Source organism: Giraffa tippelskirchi, chromosome 13 (assembly GCF_054371585.1).
Source record: "Giraffa tippelskirchi isolate mGirTip1 chromosome 13, T2T-mGirTip1v1.2.pri, whole genome shotgun sequence".
NCBI classification, from domain to species: Eukaryota; Metazoa; Chordata; class Mammalia; order Artiodactyla; family Giraffidae; genus Giraffa; species Giraffa tippelskirchi.
The window spans coordinates 120,256,934-120,278,406 of NC_137287.1; the positions used below are offsets into that span (position 1 = coordinate 120,256,934).

At 49.8% G+C, this 21,473-nt stretch overlaps 1 protein-coding gene across 8 annotated transcripts in view; it reads right to left on the reverse strand.

Moving 5' to 3' along the window:
• NFATC2 (nuclear factor of activated T cells 2) overlaps nt 1-21,473 on the reverse strand; it is a 154,634-nt gene that overhangs the window by 52,748 nt on the left and 80,413 nt on the right. For all 8 annotated transcript variants that reach the window (XM_081560329.1, XM_081560331.1, XM_081560328.1 and 5 more), the window contains 3 exons: nt 21,067-21,269; nt 20,015-20,187; nt 6,584-6,724 (listed from right to left, as the gene is read on the reverse strand). In XM_081560329.1, coding sequence (XP_081416455.1) covers nt 6,584-6,724; nt 20,015-20,187; nt 21,067-21,269 — 517 coding nt within the window. The remainder of the gene's footprint in view (nt 1-6,583; nt 6,725-20,014; nt 20,188-21,066; nt 21,270-21,473) is intronic.

Below are 21,473 nucleotides of genomic sequence, written 5' to 3' on the forward strand. Positions count from 1 at the left end.
TTGTTTCAGAAGACACCAGATGGGGTGAAGCCAAACCCATGGAGAAAAACAGGTGGGAAGAGGAGGTGTCTTCTCTAAGTGAGTTCCAATGTTTCCAGGGGACGAATCCATGGAAAAGTACTTAATTTAGCAAAAAATTTTTTATTTTAAGCATATGCATTTATATTTATTAAACAAAGCTCAAAATACAACCTTTGGGAACCTCCAAGTCATAAAATGACTCACATTAGGATGTGATGACTCAGTGGGAAAGAGGGAATTCCAATTCTACCACCCACGCCTTCTTTCTAAAAAATCAATTTGCCCTCTCAACAGGTGATAGGAGCCTCTGCCATCAGACTGGTCCAAGAGACCGTCCAGCAAAACAAAACACAAGTTCTCTTCAAACAATTTAAGTTTCAAAGCTGAGTAATCCGACACAGGCACGTTTCCAACTGACGCCCCCGCGGGACACAGAGGGCCAGGGAGCTACTTGGCTGGGGCCAGGGGGAGGGGGGGGGCTGAATTAAGAAAGATTTACCAGCTGAAAAATTCCAAAACCCTGTGTCATGTGGAGGAACCTTCCAAAACATTGGATCCCACCCAGGCGCGGCGAGTCGCTCAGAGCCATGGCAACCGCGTTTCCGCTGCCACATCACTTTTATTTTTGTGTCCTTAGATTTTTTCCTGTTTTGCAATGTTTTGCTGGGACCCCCGACTCCGCCTGAGGCCTGGGTGGCCGGGGGCCAGGGTTACCAGCTGAAGTCAGGAACAGCCTGGACTTCCCAGAGTGAACTTTGCCTGGGGAGGTTACACATTTCTTAAATTTCAGAGAATATAGAAAGGCTTTTCAGCAATTACTGAAAATGGTCAATAGGAAAGCTCCGGATCATTCTGTGGAGTTCCTCTTTGTCCTCTTGGATGTGACTCGAGAGATTCCTCTGGGGTTGATGATAAATGTTCCCCGGGATTCCGGCTCTGTCACCAGCTGTGAGCTGACCCATGGCTTGACCTCTGTGAGCCTCAGTGACCTCATCTGTAAAATGGGAGTAATGCTGCCTGCCTCTCCAGGCCAGTTTGACTATTAAATATATTTACTCAGCAATATGTATAAGCACCTGCTTAGCAACTAAACCACCACCACCACAAGCACCTACTAAGTGCCAGGGTTGTTCCAAATGCTGTAGACACAGCAGCAAACACCAAGTTCCAGCCCTCAAAGAACTCTATATGTGAGACTAAATAATAAATGAGCAAAAAAAAAAAAAAAAAAATAGATAAGATCTCTCCAGTAGATAGGACTTCCCTGGTGGTCTGGGGGCTAAGACCCTGCACTCCCAATGCAGAGTTCAATCCCTGGTTGGGGAACTAGATCCCACGTGCTGCAAATAAGGATCTCACACGCCACAACGAAGATTAAAGATCTCATACGCTGCTACTAAGACCTGGTGCAGCCAAAATATTAATAAATAAATGGTTAAAAAAAAAAAAGGTGATTTTCATAGAGCTAAGAACTTCAGAGAAGGCAGGGCAGGGCAAGGGGACAGAAGAGGGCAGGGCAGGGGGGGAGATCGAGCAACTTCGAAGCAGATGGTCAAGGAGGAGCACCTTAAGGACGTCACCTCTGAGCTGAGCTTTGTAGAAATTGGAGGATGCAACCCATCAGGAAATAGCAAAAGCAAAGCTCCTCTGACGGTAAGGAGAGTAGGGTGTCTGAGGACAGAGTGAAGACAATATAGCTACGACCCAGGGAGCAAGGAGGCAAGTCCACAGAGCTGAAACTGGAGAGATGGGCCAGGGCCAGCTCGCGCGGGCCCCTAGAAGTCCTGCAAATCATTAAAAATAGTAATAAAAACAATATAATAATCATTATTATTACTGCTGCTATAAATAAGATGCCACTTTCCAAAACACCGAGCTTTTCTAACTTAAGAAACACCACGCTCCCCTTCTCCTACTGTTTTTCCACTGTCCTCCAATTTGTCATCCTGCTGGAGTGGAAACTGCCAATTCCATTTCAGTCGACGGCTATAAAAAGCACGCTGGAGCTGGTGGTGCCGATGACCCAACGTGGGGGCTAAGATTAGCCCAGGAGGCTGTCACCTTTCCTTAATGTGAGAACCAGCTGGGGTTCCCCTTCCTTGGAAAACTTCAACTGTTCCACTCCGCCCCACCCCGCAGCGGCCCAGCCGGCCAAATTGTCCATGGAGATGGGAACGGGGAGCCGTTTTGGAAAAAAGAAGTTGAGCAACAGGGATTCCCCCTGCAGAAGGCGGTCCTGGGCTGGGTGGTGAGTGCTTGGGGTCAAAAGAGCAGGACCGGCTCCCTGCGAATACAAGGGCATCCCCCCCACACCTGTCGGAGCCTCAGGGGGCCAGACATCCCGTCATGGAAGCCCTCCACTCCTCGGGGCCCAGGGGCACCTCGCACACCCCAGCCCGTCTGTTGGCATCGGTCCAGGGACCGCATCCACCCAGGAGTCTTTTCAGTTAGACACTGAACAGTTCTAAAAGGACCCTCCTGCCCTCAGTGACCCACTGCAGAATTCAAGAGGCTCTCTCACCACAAGATGGTTCAAGTCAGTGGCTCAGGGCAGCTAAAGGATCTTCAGACAGACTCACCTGGTTCTGACCTTTTTCAGAGTAGAATAGCTAATGATCAGGCTTCCTAGGGGCCAAGCCAGCACTGCCATTTACCAGCTGTGTGATCTTTACTCAATTATTTAACCTCTCTGTGCTTGGTTTCTCAGCAAAAAGGAAAAAAACAAAAAGAATATTATCTTTTTGAACAAGTAATTATCTTCTAGAGCTGTCATGAGGAATCAGATTGTTAATATTAAAACCCATCAAGGGCTCAGAATAAGGCCTGACACCTAGTTTATTATTACTCATTCTTGTTTTTCAATGTCTCCTGGTTCCATGAGATAAAATCATACTCAGCCTTGTCCTATCACAGTATAAATATAATAACAGCCACTAATATTTAACAAGCATCTATGCAAGATGCTAATATTAGAGCCTAAAATGCCAAGCTCCATGCAAAGAGCCTAATCTGTATCATGTCATTTAATTTTCCCATCTCTCAAGTGAAGTAAATCATCTGTATTCTACAAAAGAGGAAATGCTGGCTTACCCAGGATGGCAAAGCTACCAAACGCAGATCACAGATTCGAACCCAGGCCGTCTGACCTCACAGCTACGCTGGTAACCACTGCAGCTGACAAGCCTCCCAAAGTTTGCCCACGAGGCCTATGCCTGGGGCAGTATGTGTACAATAAGTGACCTATGGCCTGAACAAGGAAAATGCTGGAGAGACTGTAAAAATAACATGGAACACTCCTGATGCTCTGAGAGCCCACTGCTTGCTGATGAGTTTAACTCTGAGAGGGAAAACTATTAATTCATTGACTGGAAACGGAGGTCCAGGGAAGTTGAATAACAAGATGATGCTGGATATTATCTGCAGGCAAGTCCCCCAACTTCTCCAGGCTTAGCCACCTGCTTGTCTGGTTAGATGAGACGAGGCGCAGAAAGCAGCAGGCAAAGGGCGCAACCACAGAGGGGAAACTTCATCATTCCTCCTGTTAACATGCAGCTTTTCAAAGCTGAAAGACACTCTGGGTTTTTCTCCCTTCAAGAGGTAAACAAATTTATTCTGAAACCAAGAGAAGGAAAGCTGGAGAGTAAATGTCTGCCTGCCTTCCATCCTTCCTTCCATCCATCCATCCATCCAGCAAATACCTATCTGAGGCCCTTGAATGGCCTGCCTCACAAGTACGTGAGTTCCCAGGACAGTTGAAAGCTGTCTGGCTCCTAGCTCCACAAGGAACTTGGTAGCACCTGGTCTCGGAGCCATCCCTCCATACTTCCAGCAGTCCCCCAAGGAGACTGCTCACCTGGACATGGAGAACAAGATGTCTACATATTATCAGCATTTTCCGCTCTGCCAGTAAGATGCCTGGAAGCCACACACTTCTTGTGGAAGTCAGCACAAAACCATCGGGATGATTTCCTGGTCCTAGAGACCCATCCAAGCTGGGGAGGCTAATGCTAACTTGGCTATTTACATTTCATGCCACTCTCCCGCTCGAGAATCCACCACGATTCCCTATTACCTTACTCCTGTGCAGACTAAGTCAAGGCCATGTCTCTACCTGGCATCAGGAGACCTCTCTGCTCTGGGCTCTGCTCATCAAAACACTTCCTGGTGATAACCAGCCTCTATTCCAGCCACATAGGTCTGTTCTCTGTCTCATGAGAGCCCAGTAATGTCTTGCCATTGAGAATATTGTACACTGTTTCACCGCCTGAAAAATAAAGCCTCCTCCAAAATGTATCAAGATGTGCAATGCCTTTAAACCCAAGACACCACATGTCGGCCTCAACCTTAGGAAATAACAGTAACAAACAGCATGAGCTAATACATATTGAGCACTTACTATATCCAGTTGGCTCTCTGTATCTGTAGGTTCCACATTCATGGATTCAACCAACTACAGACAAAAATATTCCAAAAAAAAATTTTTTTAAGAAAGTTCCAAAAAGCAAAACTTGAACATGCCACTCACTGGCAACTGTTTACAAAGCATTTACCTAGTATGAGGTCTTCTAAGTAATCTAGAGTGATTTAAAGTACATGAGAGGATGTACATAGGTTCTACCAAATACTACACCACTGCACACAAAGGACTTGTGCATTTTCCAAGTTTGGTATCTATCAGGGTCCTGACACCAATCCATTGCAGACCCTGAGGGACAAGTGAACCAAGCATTTATGAACTCTAGATCTCATGACCATCCTGTAAGGTATGACTGTCACCATCCTCATTATACAGAGAAGGAAACTGTTGCCCAGAGAGGTTAAGTAACTTGCCCAAGGTCCCCCAGCTAGGAAGGAGGAGGACCGGGCTTTGAACACAAGCAGTCTGGCTGGAGTGCGTGAGCCCTTACCTAGCTGACCAAAGGCACGTACAGGATGCGCATCATGGAGTCACTTACAACAGCACAAAGTTGGAAGCAGCCTCATGCCCAACAAAAGGAGGACGGTTAAATAAAGGATCGGCAACCACATGACAGATGCAACGCACCCACCTACACGTCCGCGTTCCTGCTCACGACACCATCACAGCCCCTCACAACTGCAGGGCCCGACCACGTGCCCTCTGAACTGCTCAAACCCACCCGTCCATCTCCCCACACCACGGCCCTATTTCGTGCCATTTTTCTTTGCCATGGCATCAGCAAGCCTCTTTAAAATCATCCACCTTCTACCACGCTTCCAAGATGTGAGGAAGCAGTTCTCACACCCTGGACACAGGGCCAGCCCACCCCAAGAGCAGGCTCTGTGTGAACGTGGGCAGAAGCACGCCTTTCAGTGACACTCAGGTCCACGACCGTCCAGTGTGAGTGGCGGCCCCCAGAGGAGGCGCCCTCACGCCAAACCCCACAGCGGACAGCCCGCCCCTTATCTTCCGTGGGTCATCCCCAGGGCAGTAAACAGACATCAACTCACCTTTCAACGGACCTGAAATCATGTCCATAGAAAAGGAGAGAAAAAAAGCTCAGCCTAGCACCCATAGCTGTCAAGTAAATTATATAACCTGATACTTTTCCTTCTTCAGATCATGGTCTTTTTACCACATCCTCATTGGTATACACATTAACAGACGGCCCATTTTAAGAAAGGGTACACATGTCCATTAAACCTCTCATAGCAAAGGCGTGCAAAAATCAAGGACTAATTCAGCACAATTTTTTAAATTAAAAAACAGGGCATTTCCGGGATGGGCTGAAACCACTACTGGCCCACTATTGGTGGAAGTTTCCAATTTGTATATTTCCGGAAGGTAATTTGAATTCTACAAAGCAATATGTATTTAAAGCTCTCAAAATGACTACCCAAAATCCCACATGGGAATAAACCCAACATAAACAAAAAAGATATGCGTGGAGTTTCATGTGTAAGAAGACTAACTAATTAGTCCTACAAGTATAACCAGATTAACCACAGTATTAGTTACAATAAAAATATAAGCTGCCAATGTTTATTGACTTACAATATACCTGGTGTTGTCATAGTTACCTGACATGTATTAACTCGTTTAACCCACGTGACAACCCTAAGGGGTAATAACTCTTGTTATAATCATTCTATTCATGAAGAAACAGAGGCACAGAAAACTCAGGTAATTTGTCTAAGATCACAGAGCAAGCAGGTAGCAAAGGCAGGATGTGAAACCAGCATATCCAGGGCCTGGATGTATGATATCAAGCATGTACGATTACCATTGTGCCGTTACTATTCCCTTTTTGATAACAGTTTAAAATCTGAAAGGAAAAAAAAAAAGGTGTCTCCTTATGTGTAAAAAATAATTTTAAAAAAAGAGTTGGGGGTGGGAAAAGCCTTATCATCCAACCAAACAAGCCAGGATGACTTAAAATACACCATAGGACATTCATGCAACAGTGGACCATGTTGATATCAAAATCACTGGAGACAAGGAAATTTCTCAGAGTGAGTAAGGAACTCTACACAATGGATCGACCCGCCAAATCAAGAAGAAAAAGATGGTCACTTTCGTACGGCGCTCGGAAGGTGCTCTGACCTGTGGTCTTCTCGGTAAACACGACTTTGGACTCGGCCGTGAAGTTCTGTCCCGTGAGAATCATCTGCTGGCCGCCGTACACCAGGCAGCTGTCGATGTCTTGTCTTTCCACCATGGGCAGCTCGTGGGCAGACCGCTGGGCTGCGGGCGAGAGAAAAAGAGGTCGCTGTGATGACGGGAGACACCCACTCGGAATCGTCCAGAGATTTCACGGGACACGATGCACTCTGCCCACCTCTGTCACTTGTTGTCACTGCAAACGCGGAACCCTCACCCCTGGCAACCAGTGACTCTGCAAATGTTATGTTCTTGTCAACGTGCCCAAAGTCTTTGGGGCTAATTTTCTCCTAACAACAAGTTTCATTTTCATGACTCACGAGACCGATGGGCCTGTTCTCCTTTTAGGAAGGAGAGGAGAATAAGAATTTGATTTATATATATACACACATAGATATATATATAAAAGGACAGGCAGATCAACCTTTCGGCCAGAGGTTTCTTTTGCTAGAGCGCACTCTCTTCTCCTGCACTTGACGGTGGCCACACACAGAGCTGACGCCCGGAAACTTGAGGACTGAATTCCTGCGAGTTTTGATGCTTTGGCCTCTGAACTCATTCGCCCCCGTCACATCTCTGACCACATTTTCTAGCACTCCCCCTTGCTCACTCCCCTCCAGTCACACTTCCAGAATGTTCTCATCGTCTCTGAAACATACACAGCACCTTGCTATCTTTGAATGCTTGCATTTTCAAGCCCTCCTCTCTGGAAGGTTCTTCCGTGCTTGCCTGCACGGCTGCCTTCCTCACTACTTGCAGGTTTGTACGCGGATGTCACCTCCTCAGAGAGGCTTCCTTCCCCCACCATCCCACCCTCCCCCTCACGGCAAACAGCAGGACCACCTGTCCGTCTGTCTGACAGTGCCTCCCCCTCTCTTTCCTGCTCCATCCTGCTTAGTTCACCTCCAGAGAACTTCCCACTTTCAGATATGCTCCCTGTAGCGTTCTTGGTTCATCTGCATTTCATCTCTTCCCCACGAGAACATAAGCCCAGAGGAGAGGAGCGTTGCTCTGCGCATGCTGTGAGCCCAGGGCTGGGTCCAGTGCCCAGGACTTAGCAAGGGGTGCTTGAGATGGATGTGGGGATGGATGGGAGGGAGGGAGAGAGGCAATGAAGGAGGAGGGAGGATAGACAGAAGGTAAGAAGGAAAGACTGATGAGTGAACAGATAGAGGGATGGGTAGACGGGGTGGAGGGGCGTGGAAGGATGGATGGATGGAAGGAAGGAAGGATGGATGGATGGAGACAGGTATGGATACAGAAGTATCTCAATATATCTTGACACATATTTATCTTACTATCTCTACATTATCTCTATATCCTCATCGGTATCTACAACGAGGAATGGGACAGGCTGAGTGTTTAACTACAATGATATACTTGAATGCTCACCATAACCTTCTAAGGAAAAAAGTATACTGAAATTATATACCTTTGGGGAGAAAATGGACGCCTAGAAGTCAGCTATGGTGATGCTTAGATTTGACCTGAGCCCTCAAGAGCTGGCCTGTCCAGCTGCAGAGCCCTGTCCCTTAGCCCCTCCGTCCAGCCAATTCTTCTGGAGGGCGGGCTGCAGGAAAGAATGAAAACCCTCTCTAGATGCCTGCCCCGGGCAGGATGAGAAACGGGTCCCGGCCGACATGAGGGACCATCTCCTGGGCCTTGCCTCGGCAGTGGAGGCTGGCCCGCCCCCTGGGTGAGTCAGCCTGAGCTCCTGGCGTCCCTCCCAGAGCCCGAGGACTGGGCAGAGGGCCAGCCCTCTCTGTGCCAGAGGCCGGTGGACCGCCCCCTCCGGGAGCCAGGGACGCAGCCGCGTGAGGCGCGGGCCTAACCCTGCCCTCCCGGCCGGCCTGGGCCTCCAGGTCCAGCACCCTGTCTCTTCTGCCCTGGAGAGCCACGTTGAAACCCATGCCTTCAGCAGCAACTGTGCACTCAGCAACCTTTAAGGAGTGTGCTGTGGACAAGACGTTCCCAGACACTGTACATTGAAAACACAGCCCGGCGACTCTCAGTGACCTCCTGGCCGGTATCTCCCCGTCCCAGGCTCAGCCTAGGCTCTCTGTTCCCAGGGCCCAGCCAGCCAGCGTGGTTCTTAGGGGCTGCCAGTTAAGGGCACATATTAAAAAGGCCTCTCCACAGGAGCTGCTAATTTCTCCCACATGGGCTGGGTTATTAATCCTTTCTTTCAATAGAGGAGTTTTGTGTGACTTCCTAATTGAGCTGCCATCAATGGAGATTTATTAGCAGTGAAAACAGCAGTCACGCCGCCTAGAAGAGCAGGGCCTGGCTTTTCGGATCTGCCTTGGATGCATTTGTGGGGCGAGGAGGGGCTTTTGGTCCCAGGGATAGATGGGTGGGAAGGCCACAAGACCCATGCCGCCCATTCTGCAGGTGGAACGCTTGAGTCATCGCTCCTGGGTGAGCTGGCCAAGGGCTCGCGTCCAGCCAGGCCAGGGACTGGACGTGGCCGAGAGCTCTCAGTGCTGGGCGGGAGGCTGGCCCGGCCAGCTGCTCCGTGAATCACCGAGCATTGCTGCGAACACAGCTTGGCTATTTCCTGAAGCTCCCTCCAAAGTCTCATAGGTTCAGGCAACCAACTGATTCTCCCTTTACCAAATCCTCATTTCCCACCCCTTCTCCTTGATGCTTAGTCACTTAGTCGTGTCAGACTCTTCGCAACCCCATGGACTGTAGCCCACCAGGCTCCTCTGTCCATGGGATTCTCCAGGCCAGAATACTGCAGTGGGGAGCCTTTCCCTTCTCCAGGGGATCTTTCCGACCCAGGGATCAAACCCAGGTCTCCCGCATTGCAGGCGGATTCTTTACCGTCTGAGCCCGCCAGGGAAACCCCTGCTTCTCCTTACCTGAACAAAACCCATCTTTTCTAATGAAAATGTAGAGAGTCCAGTCTCGCTTCCTGTAAGCTTTTATCTGAACTGTGGTCTTGCAACTCAAAGTGTGGGCTCACGTATCAGCATCCCAGGGACGGGGCGGGGGGTAGAGAGTGATGTTAGAGATGTAGAACCTTGGGTACCACCCCAGCTCTGCAGCTTAACAAGGAACCCAGCTGACTCTTATGAGCTGTCAAGAGGGAGAATTACTGCTTAACCCTGGCTAAACATGAGGATCAGCTGGGAAGTTGAAACAAACATGACTTTCCAGCCCTAATGCTACCATTTTACAGAGACAGACATGCTCAGGACTCGGCTCCACGGAGGGGCAGCCCCTGCCCGGGTGAGGCTGTCGCGTGGGACAGTCCTCGGTTTCAGCTCAAGTCCCCCCCAAGGTGATCCTTTAGGGGGCTTCCCAGCTGGAAACCTCACTTTGCCCATCTGAAAAACGGAGCCATCAGCAGGTCCATCTCACAGGCTGTTGTGAGGGTTAAATGGGAGAATTCACAGAAAGCATATTTGATTTAATAAATCCCGGCAGGTAAAGCAAACAACACGATGCGCCGCAGTTCCTGGAGCGGTTGCCCCGTGTCACCCGATACCTGCGAACTGTGTCCACACGCTTACACACAGTACGGCGCTCATCAGCGCTGTTTCTGCTGGATCCCGACCCCAAACCCAGGTGTCTCGGCCCTAAACCCCAGCATTTTTCAAGGTGGGGGTCCCAGGTCACCTGGTTGAGGGAGGTGCTTAATCAAAATGCAGCCTCCCAGGCCACGCCCTTAACCCTGGGCCCCACGTCTCTTGGAGGAGGCTGGACATTTGCATTTTTACAATCTTTCCAGGCGACTTGTTGCACACACTCTGCTTGATAGCCAAGCCCCACACTTAAGAGGCCACCTGAGGACTAGGGGACCTCCTCCAGGGGAGGCCCTGCACCCTCAGGGAGCCCAGAGGCAAAGCAAATGAATCCCATTAGCCTCTGAAAGAGGAACTGAGGAGAGGCAAACAGCAACCAAAAGTGCCCTCCCGGGGTCCACTTCCTCCTCCCTCTCTGATCCAAAACCTCTGACACCGAGGGCTACTCGCTGGGGTGACACTGTCACGGAGACAGGGCTCCCCGCAAGCCCACTGGGCCTCCCAGGCCTGCGACACCACCCCCGACGGCCCCCACCGAGTCCCGTTCGGCTCTTCAACCATTAGCAGTGCCAGCCCCTCCAAGCCCCCAAGCCCTAGAGCGGTCTAACCAAGCCGCCGCGGGTCAGCAGCTTAGAGCTAAGCCCACGGCCCACATCTCACCTGTGGGTGGAGGCGACCCTTCCGCTGCTGCTGAAGCATCAAGGTGGCCCTCGAAGCCGGGAGATTTCCCCCAGGCTTCCCTCCGGCCCCTGCATTCTGGCGCGTCATAAAGTGGCTTGGGGCTCCTGGGTTTAACGAGCTCTGAATCAACAGGGCGCTGTTGGTTTAGCCCGTTCGGGTGTTTACTTTCACTAGCAACAGTGGTTGATGGGGAGTCGAGCCGCGGCAGCAAAGACTAAGTGAAGGAAGTTCACCCCAGGTGGGTCCTCCGGGTCGGCCTGGACCGGGGACACTGCTGTCTGTCTGCCGTTCTCCATCACGGGGCTGCCTGGCCACAAATGATGACCCACCCGAGAACCTCAGGGGAGAGTTTGGCCAGGGAGACCAGGTATGCAGGGCAAGTGGGTTCTGTTAATAACTGCAAATAGTTACAGCTGCCGCAGAGAGTGCCTTGGATCCCAGAGACTCCTCATACACATTTTTCTTTACATTATAAAGCACACACATCATGAGGCAATTCATGGTCATGGGTCAAAGGAAGGATGCTGACAGGTGACTGCCTGACTCTGAAGCCCAGCTCGGTGACATCTTAGCTTGCGGAACCTTGGGCAAGTCATTTCATGTCTCCATGCCTCTGTTTTCTCATCTATAAAGTGGGAACGCATCACAGTGCTGACCTCAGAGGGCTGTTTGCAGATTAAATGAGCTGGCGCACGGGAAGTGTGTGGTACCTCGTCAGAGCTCCGTGAGCGTCAGTTATGTTTATTTTTATGGCTGAACTTCATGAGACCACAGAGCAGGAACGATTCCCATTCTGGAGCTGAGGGCGCTGAGCCTCCCGGAGGAGGAGCTACATGCCTTGGGAGCTCACAGCTACGGAAGGCAGGGCAGGCCGGCAGAACTCGACCCCAGACTGTGGGATTTCCCCCACCCTGAGTGACTCCTTTTTAGTAAAATGGGGAAGACTCAGTGGGAAAGCAGCCAGCCAGCCTGAACCAGGAGGGCCCCCAGCCTGCCACGTCAGTCTCACCCGGGCTCCAGCACTGACCATCCCCCAGCTGCAGAGCCCTTCTTGCCTGTACTCCGGGCCCCTGGCCTTGGCCGTGAGCCTGGCCTGGCCCAGAACGCGGTGCTCCGGCCTCGCCTGGGAGGGGCTGGGAGCAGGCCCGGCAGACGGCCCCTCAGGCCCCCCTTGGCTGCTGCCCGGTCTTCCCTGGGAAGCGGGAGATGGGGACAGGGGAGCCAAATTCTCCCTGAGTGGGGGGTTCACCTCTGTGCCCTCACCTCTGTGGGACCTGTGAGCACCCACAGCACAGGAGTGGGGTGCAGCGTCTGCAAAGGTAGGGGGTTCATGGCGCTGAAGACCACCTTCCCGCTCTGGACCTCAAGGGGTCTCAACTTCCCCCTGGAAAATGGGACATGAACACCAGGCCCTGCAGGACTGGGACCTCCCCTCCAGTCCCCGCAGCACTGGGTCCATGGGGGCACCCATGCCACTGTACTCCCAAGGAGCCCCGAAGAATACTCCCACGGGTCTCCAGTAACCAAGACCCTTCCAGGGGGCTCTGTGAGTCTCTTCGTGACTAGTGAGCTCCCTGGCCACTGGGGGACCCAGGCAGAGAACTGGACAAGAGCTTTAACCCCCAGCTCCGCCCTTGCCCCTGCCAGCCATGTGACGAGCAAATCAGTTAGCCCTGCTGAACCTCAGCTCGCTAGATACAAGCTCAGTCTTTAAGAGGAGTCTACCGAGGCTGGGGGACTTCCCTGGTGGCCCAGTCCAGTGGTTAAGACTCTATGCTTCCAATGCAGGGGTGTGGGTCTGATCCCTGGTCAAGGAACCAGGAGCCCACAAGCTGCACGGTGTGGCCAAATTTTTTTTTTTTTAATAAGAAAACTTTTCTAAAAACTAGAAGCATAGGAGAAAATCTTTGTGACCTTGAATCAGGCCAAAATAAATAAATAAATAAATGTTCTGAGGCTATGATGAGGATGGAAATGAGTTAACATACACGACAGCTGGGGGCACACAGCAACTCTTCAATGAAGGGGAGTTTCGCCTGCCCCACCCCTGCAAAATGAGCTCAATAAAAGGCCACAATCCCAGGGTCAGGTAACCTTATCAATCAGCGAAGAAGCCACCCCAATCCTGGGCTCCCCAAAACCCAGCTTTCCTGTAATCGCCACCCAGCCAACCCACAGCAGATAACCATCTGAGCTCTGCTGAGCAGCAGGGTTGTGACTTGCTGCCAGCTCCCCTAAAACAAAGAGTGTTTGCTGAGCCCCCATACCTGCTGCCGCTGGAGCTGTGTGCTCTGGGCAGTGACACAAGTGCAGAGAGAGGTAGGTAACATGTGCCTTGCAGACCGTCGGGGACGGCTACTGTGGGGGCAGGACGAGCCATACCGCAAGGGAGATACTGGGGTTATTCTACTGTACGGAATAGATATTAATATTCTTACCAGCCCCACTTTACAGATGAGAAGACTGAGGCATGGAGCTCTAAGTAACTTCCCTGGGACTAAACAGTTAGTAAGTGGCAGAAGCAGGATGTGAACCCAGGTCCCCAGTCCTAGCCAGCACCCTGCTGCTGCTTGCCATCATGTTGGTTTCTGATGTTTCTGAAACATGGCTCCTTGCTCATTGCTTAAAAACCACCTCAGGGAGGGGGCCTGGCCTACCTGCCCTCTGCTCCATGCCCCGATGTCCTCCCAGATCTGATGCTACACCATCTCAAGGGAGGCAATGCAGTGTGGGGCGGTGGGAGGGCGCCCACAGCCCCCTGAGGGTCGCTGAGCTGGTCTCCAGTTTCTATGAGATGATTAATCAATCAGTCTGACACTCCTGATGGAGCTCAGCCTGGGTGTCCTGGGATTCAGCAGGACATGATGTCACAGTTGGCTTGGCCCCTGACTAGCGGTCTGACCACAAGCAATTCGTTTGACCTCTCTGTGCTTTAGTCTTCCCATCTGTAAAATGGGAACGGATGCTGAGTTCCTAGAGTTCTCACCAGGATTCAGGAGCAACAGAGAAAGTGCTTGACACACAGGGTGACTAATAGCTGTTGCCTGTCCTTTACCTCTTCCCTGTCTCCCTCATCTCCTCTCTTCCTTTGGTCTTCAAGTATTTATCAGCATCTGCTCTATGCCAGGCACGGTGCTAAACAAATTTCCCTGGTGGTCCAGTGGTTAAGACTCCACGCTTCCACTGCAGGGGTGCAGGTTCGATTCCCGGTCGGGGAACTAAGATCCCACATGCTGCACTGTGCGGCCATAAATAAATAAGTGTGTGTATGTGCTCAGTCACTCAGTCAAGTCTGACTCTCTGTGACCTCATGGCTCACCAGGCTCTTCTGTCCATAGAATTTTCCAGGCAGAATGGCGTGGGTTGCCATTTCCTACTCTAGAGGATCTTCCTGATCCAGGGATCAAACCCACTTCTCCCGCATTAGCGGACAGATTCTTTACCACTGAGCCACCAGCAAAGCCCATCGTGACACTCAGTTCTATTTGAAATAATGTCTTTGCCAGCTTGTCGACTGTGGATTTTCCCCACAGTCAGAAAGTGACCTCTGGCATATCCAGGACTTTGTTTTGTTCACTGCTGGATCCCTGGTTCCTAGCACTGTATAATATACTCCAAAAGGAGAAGGGGGCAGCAGAGGATGAGATGCTTAAATAGCATAACTGACTCAAAGGACATGAATTTGAGCAAACTCCAGGAGATGGTGAAGGGCAGGGCAGCCTGCTGTGCTGCAGTTAATGGGGTCACAAAGAGTCAGATATGACTTAGTGACTGAATAACGAAAACAAAATATGTTTTTAATTGCAAGAATAATGTTAAGGAGCCCATAAGAATCATATGGGTCATTCTGGCTTCTGGCAGGGGCAGATGGATAAGACAGCATCTCTGATTTATGAAGCAAAGCGCAATCAATTTGCCCATCTGGTCTCCCTCATTCTAAGGATTTCCACTAAGCACTGCTGTGTGATCACCCACCTCCCACGTCAGGCTTCGAGAGTGAAGTGGAGGGGTAAGGGAGAGCTGGAGAGGGAGAACAGTCAGGTTTTCTAAGCTCTCACTTTCAGAAAATGGCGTATGAAATAATTGCATTTCCATATGGAAAATGATGGCACTGGACCTTACTTCACACCACACACAAAAATGGATCTGAGATGGTTTGTATCCCTAAATCTACTAATAAAAGCCAGAATCAAGAAACTTTTAGAGGAAAACAGAAGAGAGTATGTCTGCTATCATCAAGTGGGCGGAGATTTCTTAGGGGAACGTAAAGAATAATAATCCCCAAAGAAAAGAATAAGTTAGACTTCATAAAATATTGATGCTCTTAATACGGCACAATTGAGAAAATAAATAGGCAAGCTACAGACTGGGGGAAATATTCATAATACATAAATCTGACAATTCATAAATGACTACTGCATATTAACAATAAAAATACAAGGGACTTCCCTGGCAGTCCAGTGGTTAAGACTCCACTTCCAATGCAGGGGGCGTGGGTCCAACCCCTGGATGGGGAACTAAGATTCCAAAAGCCACGCGTCGCGACACAGCCAAAAATCAAAAAATGAAAATATGAGTAACCCAATAAAAAATGAAGAAAATCTTTGAACTAACACTTTAGTGAAGAAGGCATTTGATAACCAATGAGCACACAGGTTAGGGGTTGGCAACATTAGCCTTCAGGGAGACGCACACTGATGGGTTAGGCACAGTGAGATACCATCTTCCACTCACTGGCAAGACTGTAACTCGAAAGACCGACAGCCCAGTGTTGGTGAGCACGCACAGCAAGCGAGACTCTCAGACACCCTGGCAGGAGTGTAAAATGACTGGGAAAAGACATACATTGAAACATACGCTTTCCCCCATGACCCAGCAGTTCCATTTCTGGGTATTCACCCAAAAGAAAAGAAAGCATTTGTCCACAAGGGCCTCGAAGGAGAATGTTCATAGCTGCCTTATTCATGTTCCCCAAACCCCGGAAACAACCCAAATGTCTATCAGCGATAAATAAATAATTGTTATATTCATACAATTGAATACTGTTCAGCAATTAAAAAAAAGAGAGAGAGAGAACCACCAAGTCACGCAATAACAGCACTGGATCTCAAACACCATCACGCTAAGTAAAACCAACCGACACAAGAGTGCTTGCTGTGCTAGTCCATGACATGAAGTTCTGGAAGAAGGAAAGCTGAGGTGACAGAAACCACAGCAGTGGTTACCTGTGTGGGGGGCTGGGGAGGGGGCGATGGTTGTGGGGGAGCAGGAAGCCTTCAGGAGTGGAGGAGAACGCCCTTGATCTTGTTTTGAGTGGTAGTCACATGAGTGTACACAATTGTCAAAAACCATTGCGTCTGTGCCATCTCGTGTATCTTAATTCAGTTCAGTCGCTCAGTCATGTCCGACTCTTTGCAACCCCATGAATCGCAGCACACCAAGCCTCCCTGTCCATCACCAACTCCTGGAGTCTACCCAAACCCGTGTCCATCGAGTCGGTGATGCCATCCAACCATCTCATCCTCTGTCGTCCCCTTCTCCTCCTGCCCTCAGTCTTTCCCAGCATCAGGGTCTTTTCGAATGAGTCAAGTCTTCACATGAGGTGGCCAAAGTACTGGAGTTTCAGCTTCAACATCAGTCCTTCCAGTGAACACTCAGGACTGATCTCCTTTAGGATGGACTGGTTGGATCTCCTTGTCAAGGGGCCCGGACCCGGGAAGGCTGCCCACAGCTGCGATCATGTGTGGGCTTACTGTTGTGCAAGACAGGGCGTTCCCTTCTGACCTCTTCCATGTTCTCCTATGAGTGGGAGGAGGGTTATCTGCCTGGCGAGGTGGGGGTGGCCTCCAGAGCTTGGGAGACCCAAGAAGGTTCAAAACAGTCTCTCTGCTGCGAAGAGGGGAGGAAACTCAAAAGACCTCCCTGGCAGCACTGAAGATCAGGTGGAAACGAGACTGGGAAACACGAGGCATCTCTCTGGGCATAGGTGAGATGTGACCGCAGCCACGCTGGCCAGGAAAGAAATAGAAGGGATCTGCCTTTCCAGCAAGTAACTCCGCTTCCAAAGAGCAGCCTCCAGCGTCTTGTTCAAGACTTTTCTATTAGATTCTGAGAGATCACCCTTGATCCCTGAGATATCCCATAGTAAAGATCCTTCCAAAGTCAATAAGTTAACCCTGCAAATCAGCAGCAGCCCACTAAGTGTTTTTCTTACCAGCTCACCTTCCCCAAAGGGTGTGCATGAAATCAATTAGTGAACAAATATTTATAGTACACATACTGTGTCGATATGGGGCTTTGCAGGTGGCGCCAGTGGTAAAGAACTTGGGTTGGATCCCTGGATCAGGAAAATCCCCTGGAGGAGGGTATGGCAACCCACTCCAGTATTCTTGCCTGGACAATCCCATGGACAGAGGAGCCTGGTGGGCTACAAGTCCATGGGGTCGCAAAGAGTTGGACAAGACTGAAGAGAATCGTCATGGATGCACAATGTTGATACATGTCATGGACTGTTTTGTTAACAAATATTGTATGCATCCCTAAGAATCAAATGAATGGGGAGCCAATTAGCCCATGAATGTTTGTGAAACTGCCAGGCTGATCCAGAAGAACAGAACTAAGAAGGAGACAGAAATGGCAGAGGATTCTGTCTTCCCTCTGTGAGACGGGGAAGTGGTCCATCAGTATCTCTGCTTGGTCTTGCCAGAAGGGCGGGTGTTATAGAAACCAAAAGCAGGTATTTCATAGAACTAGAAAGTTGGAGACTGTACCTCTGCTCCCTACCATGTAAAAACGAGTGAATCACCTTACCAAGAAAGTCTCGGTTTCCTTATCTGTCAAAGCACAGTAGTTGAATCAGCCAAATGCTTTTTTATGAGAAAAAAAAAATGTTCTGTTGGAAGTTCAAACTACTCTCTAACACCCTGGGGAGGTGCATGCCGTCGGTGACGGTGCCTAAAAACCTCAGGATGATGGGAGATAAAGGGGCTTGAAGAACCCAAAGATGGAGAGGAGCAGGGCTGCTGTCAATGGTCCCTCTGGCTCGCCGCCTCGCTGCAAACCACAGCCCCATCCTGAAGACTGAGTCATCTGCCAGAAAGAGGAGACCTTATCTTCTCAAAATCCCCCAATCACTGAGGAAGAGCCTGAGTTTCCTTCCCCAAACATCTTGAGATGTTCAAACCAAGAGCAGGGCGGGGCGGCCACCATGACTAGCACTTGGGGGCCCAGGGCAGGCTCTGCTGGGTAGAGGAGGGGAATTCCAGGGCTTCTGAGATGATGTTTTTCAAGCATTTGTTTCTCCTTGTTGTCTGCTGTTGGGTCTTTCTTCTCTAACATCAGAGCACAGACTCGACACCAGATCCAGCCTGACCCCTACCCTGACTCACCGGCCTGGGGAAAGACCACAGGCCTCCTTCCTCCTCTTCCTAGGACCAATGGAGACCAAGCCCCGGCTTCTCTCTCAAAGCAGGTCCACCCGGTCCCCTTGCTGGCTGAAGGCCAGTCTTTCTCAACCCATTCTGCATAAAATTTTCATACTTTCCCTTTGCTCATGGGTGTCTGATTAAGACTACCTCTGATGAATCTAAGACATGTGCAGTCCTCAGCTGACCCACAGAATGTTTTAATTTGTTGCTGCTTTTTAAAAATCAGGGATGAATTGGGAGTGTAGGACTGGCGTATATACACCAAAGACAGATAGTGGGAAGATGCCGTGTAACACAGGGAGCTCAGCCCGGTGCTCTGTGATGGAGGGGTGGGAGGGAGCAGGGGGTGGGAGGGAGGTTCAAGAGGAGGGGATGTATGTGTACCTACCACTGATTCCCTTTGTTGTTCGTCAGAAATTAACACATTGTAGAACAATTATACTCCAATAATAAAAATCATGAGATAACTGGTTTATCTTTAAAAAAAAAAAATCAGATTTGGCCACATTGAGTCGACACTCTCACATGAAAACGGTGGCTGGGTTTGAGTAACAGCAGCCAAGTGAGACGGGGAACGTGCCATCCCGGCCCCCAGTCTCCACCACACCTACTGTAGCCCCCACAACCCATCACACTCATGCCCATCACCTCCCCAGTCTCTGTAGGTAGCTGATTTTGTGACACCTAATTATGGTAAAATGCCCAGTAAAAAGGGGGGAAAAACCCTGAAACATAACGGAATATGGAACATTACTCTAACATAAAAAAGATATTCTCAGAAGAACAAGACTTCAAAAGTTATATAAACAGCTTTTGTTTCTGTAACAATGTTTACTTCTTTCCCTCTTTATGCTTTTCAAAATGACTTCTAAACTCTCAAAAGCTGAGCTGACAATAAGTTTTGTCAGGTCTAACTACAAAATCCAACAACAAACTTGTCCAAAGCACCTAAGAATGAGCTCAGAACAGTTTCATTTTTTGAAGCCTGGGGGAGCTGCACTGGGTCTCGGCTCAGAGCCTCGTCAAAAGGCAGATCTTGGCCCCCATCCCCACACAGGATTTGGAAAATCTCCTGCATCTTTGTTTGGGTATCTTTATCTCTACCAGACCACAGGCTCATAAAGGACAGAGAAAACATCACGCTCATCTGCAGGTCCTCAGCACTGCACAAAACAGTGAGCAGATTCTCAGGAAACACACGGATGGGCTGAGGGTGATGGGGATGCCTGGCTCCTGCATGCCAAAGCTCCTGCTCAGAGCCCACTCTGCTGGGACAAGTCACCCACCCCTCATCTCCATCCCTCTTCTCTAAAAGGGCATGATGAGAAGAATACCACACACTGAGCACTCGGCCTAGTGCCTGGTGGAGTCACCGTTCCATAAGCGAGAGCCACTGTGATATTATTATTATTCTACTGAAAGAAGAGAAGAGCACCAGCCATAGAGGACCTTCAGTGCAGCCAATTCATGCCAACTGCATGTACCCTTTTTGAGACCAGCCCAACATGTATACACTTCAAATCTTCTCAACCAAGCTGTGGGCCACTTCTCAGCCATATTACTTTTTACATGAAACCCTCCATAAGTAGACAGAAGCAGAGAGCAACCCTGAAATGTGCTCGGCCTCTGGCCCCTTTGGTCAGTTGGGGCCGCCGTTCATCCCCGTGGGCCCTGCACAATCTTGCAGGGCACCCTGCCCAGGTGACAAGACCCACCCTGCCCAGAACCCAACTTACAGCACTCGATGGGGTTCGACGCCGTCTGCAAGGAGACGATCCTTCCACTGGACTCTGGAATGTGCACCCGGAACACCAGCCTCACCCGCGTGTTCTTCCTCCCGATGTCTGTCTCGCCTTTCCGCAGCTCAATGTCCGCGTTCCTCAACTTCAGGATCCCCGCACAGTCGATGCTGCCAGAAAGGAGAGAAGCCACTGACAACCGACCATCTCAGGGAGCTGGAGGTCCCCCACAGTGGGCGACTAATATACGGATAAATTGTTCAGCAAGGAATGAAGACAATGGTGGGTAAAACACAAAGCAATTAGGGAAACTCCCCGCTGGAAGTTACTTCTCTAGGAAGACTCTGCATGCCAGCTGTTCTACTCTCAAAAGTATCTGAAAAACTCAAACGCACAACTGGGGAAAATTGCTTATGGACTATGCGATAGTAAGTGTATTGACAGCAAACACCTTGAATCTGATAGATGTACCTTGGTGTGAAAAAGGCATAATGTTTGCAACTAACTCTCAGCCGGTTCAGGAAAAAAACGGAGGGATGGGGAGAAAGAGTCATAAAGCAAACGTGGGAAAGGTTAACAACTGGGAAATCTGAGCAGACGGTGTAACGGGAGTTCTCGTATGCTGCTTGCAGTTCTCAAGTTTGAGATTAGTCTCTAATACAGTTGTTTACACTCCAACACACGGGTGCAATGTTTCCCACATTTTAGCCATATGCATATTAGCCCTGTTAGGTTAGACCTACCTGCATTATTATTTAATGATTTTTAAGTCAAATAAATACTTTTCATAAAAATAAGTTTAGCCTCATTCCAAACAACATCATCTAAAGGTGCGTAAGCAGCCTTCCTCTCAACACACCTGAAAAATATCAAGGTCTAGAACTTTTCACATGGAAATTTTTAAAACAGAAATCTCTGTGGGTCCACCACGGACGGGGGACCCCTATCAAGCTGCTTCCATCAGTTCCACAGGGTCAACCGCACACCTCTCACTCAGCCCCCGCTCCCTCCCCTGTGAGGACCCACGGCCCTTGGCCCCCCATCCTTACGTGGCCCTCATGTTGTTTTTTGGCTCCAGCGGAATCTCCAAGACTTTGGTGTTGCCCACGATCTTCTCATAGCTGGTGGTGGTGACGGTTTTCCCTGTGATCCGATGTACCTGGTAGAAGGCATGGGGCTTAAGGATCCGCTCGTCAGCCGTCCCAATGAAGATCTGAAGCCCCAGGGGCTTGTTTTCCATGTAGCCGTGGAGCTGAGGGTGAGAAAACAAAACAAATCGTCACAGCACTATTAACACAGAGGGTATCGGGCTTCCCAGGGGTAAAGAATCTGCCAGCCAGTGTAGGAGATGCAGGTTCGATCCCTGGGCTGGGAAGATCCCTCAGAGAAGGAAATGGCAAGCCACTCTAGTATCCTTGCCTGGAGAATCCCCTGGACAGAGGAACCTGGTGGGCTA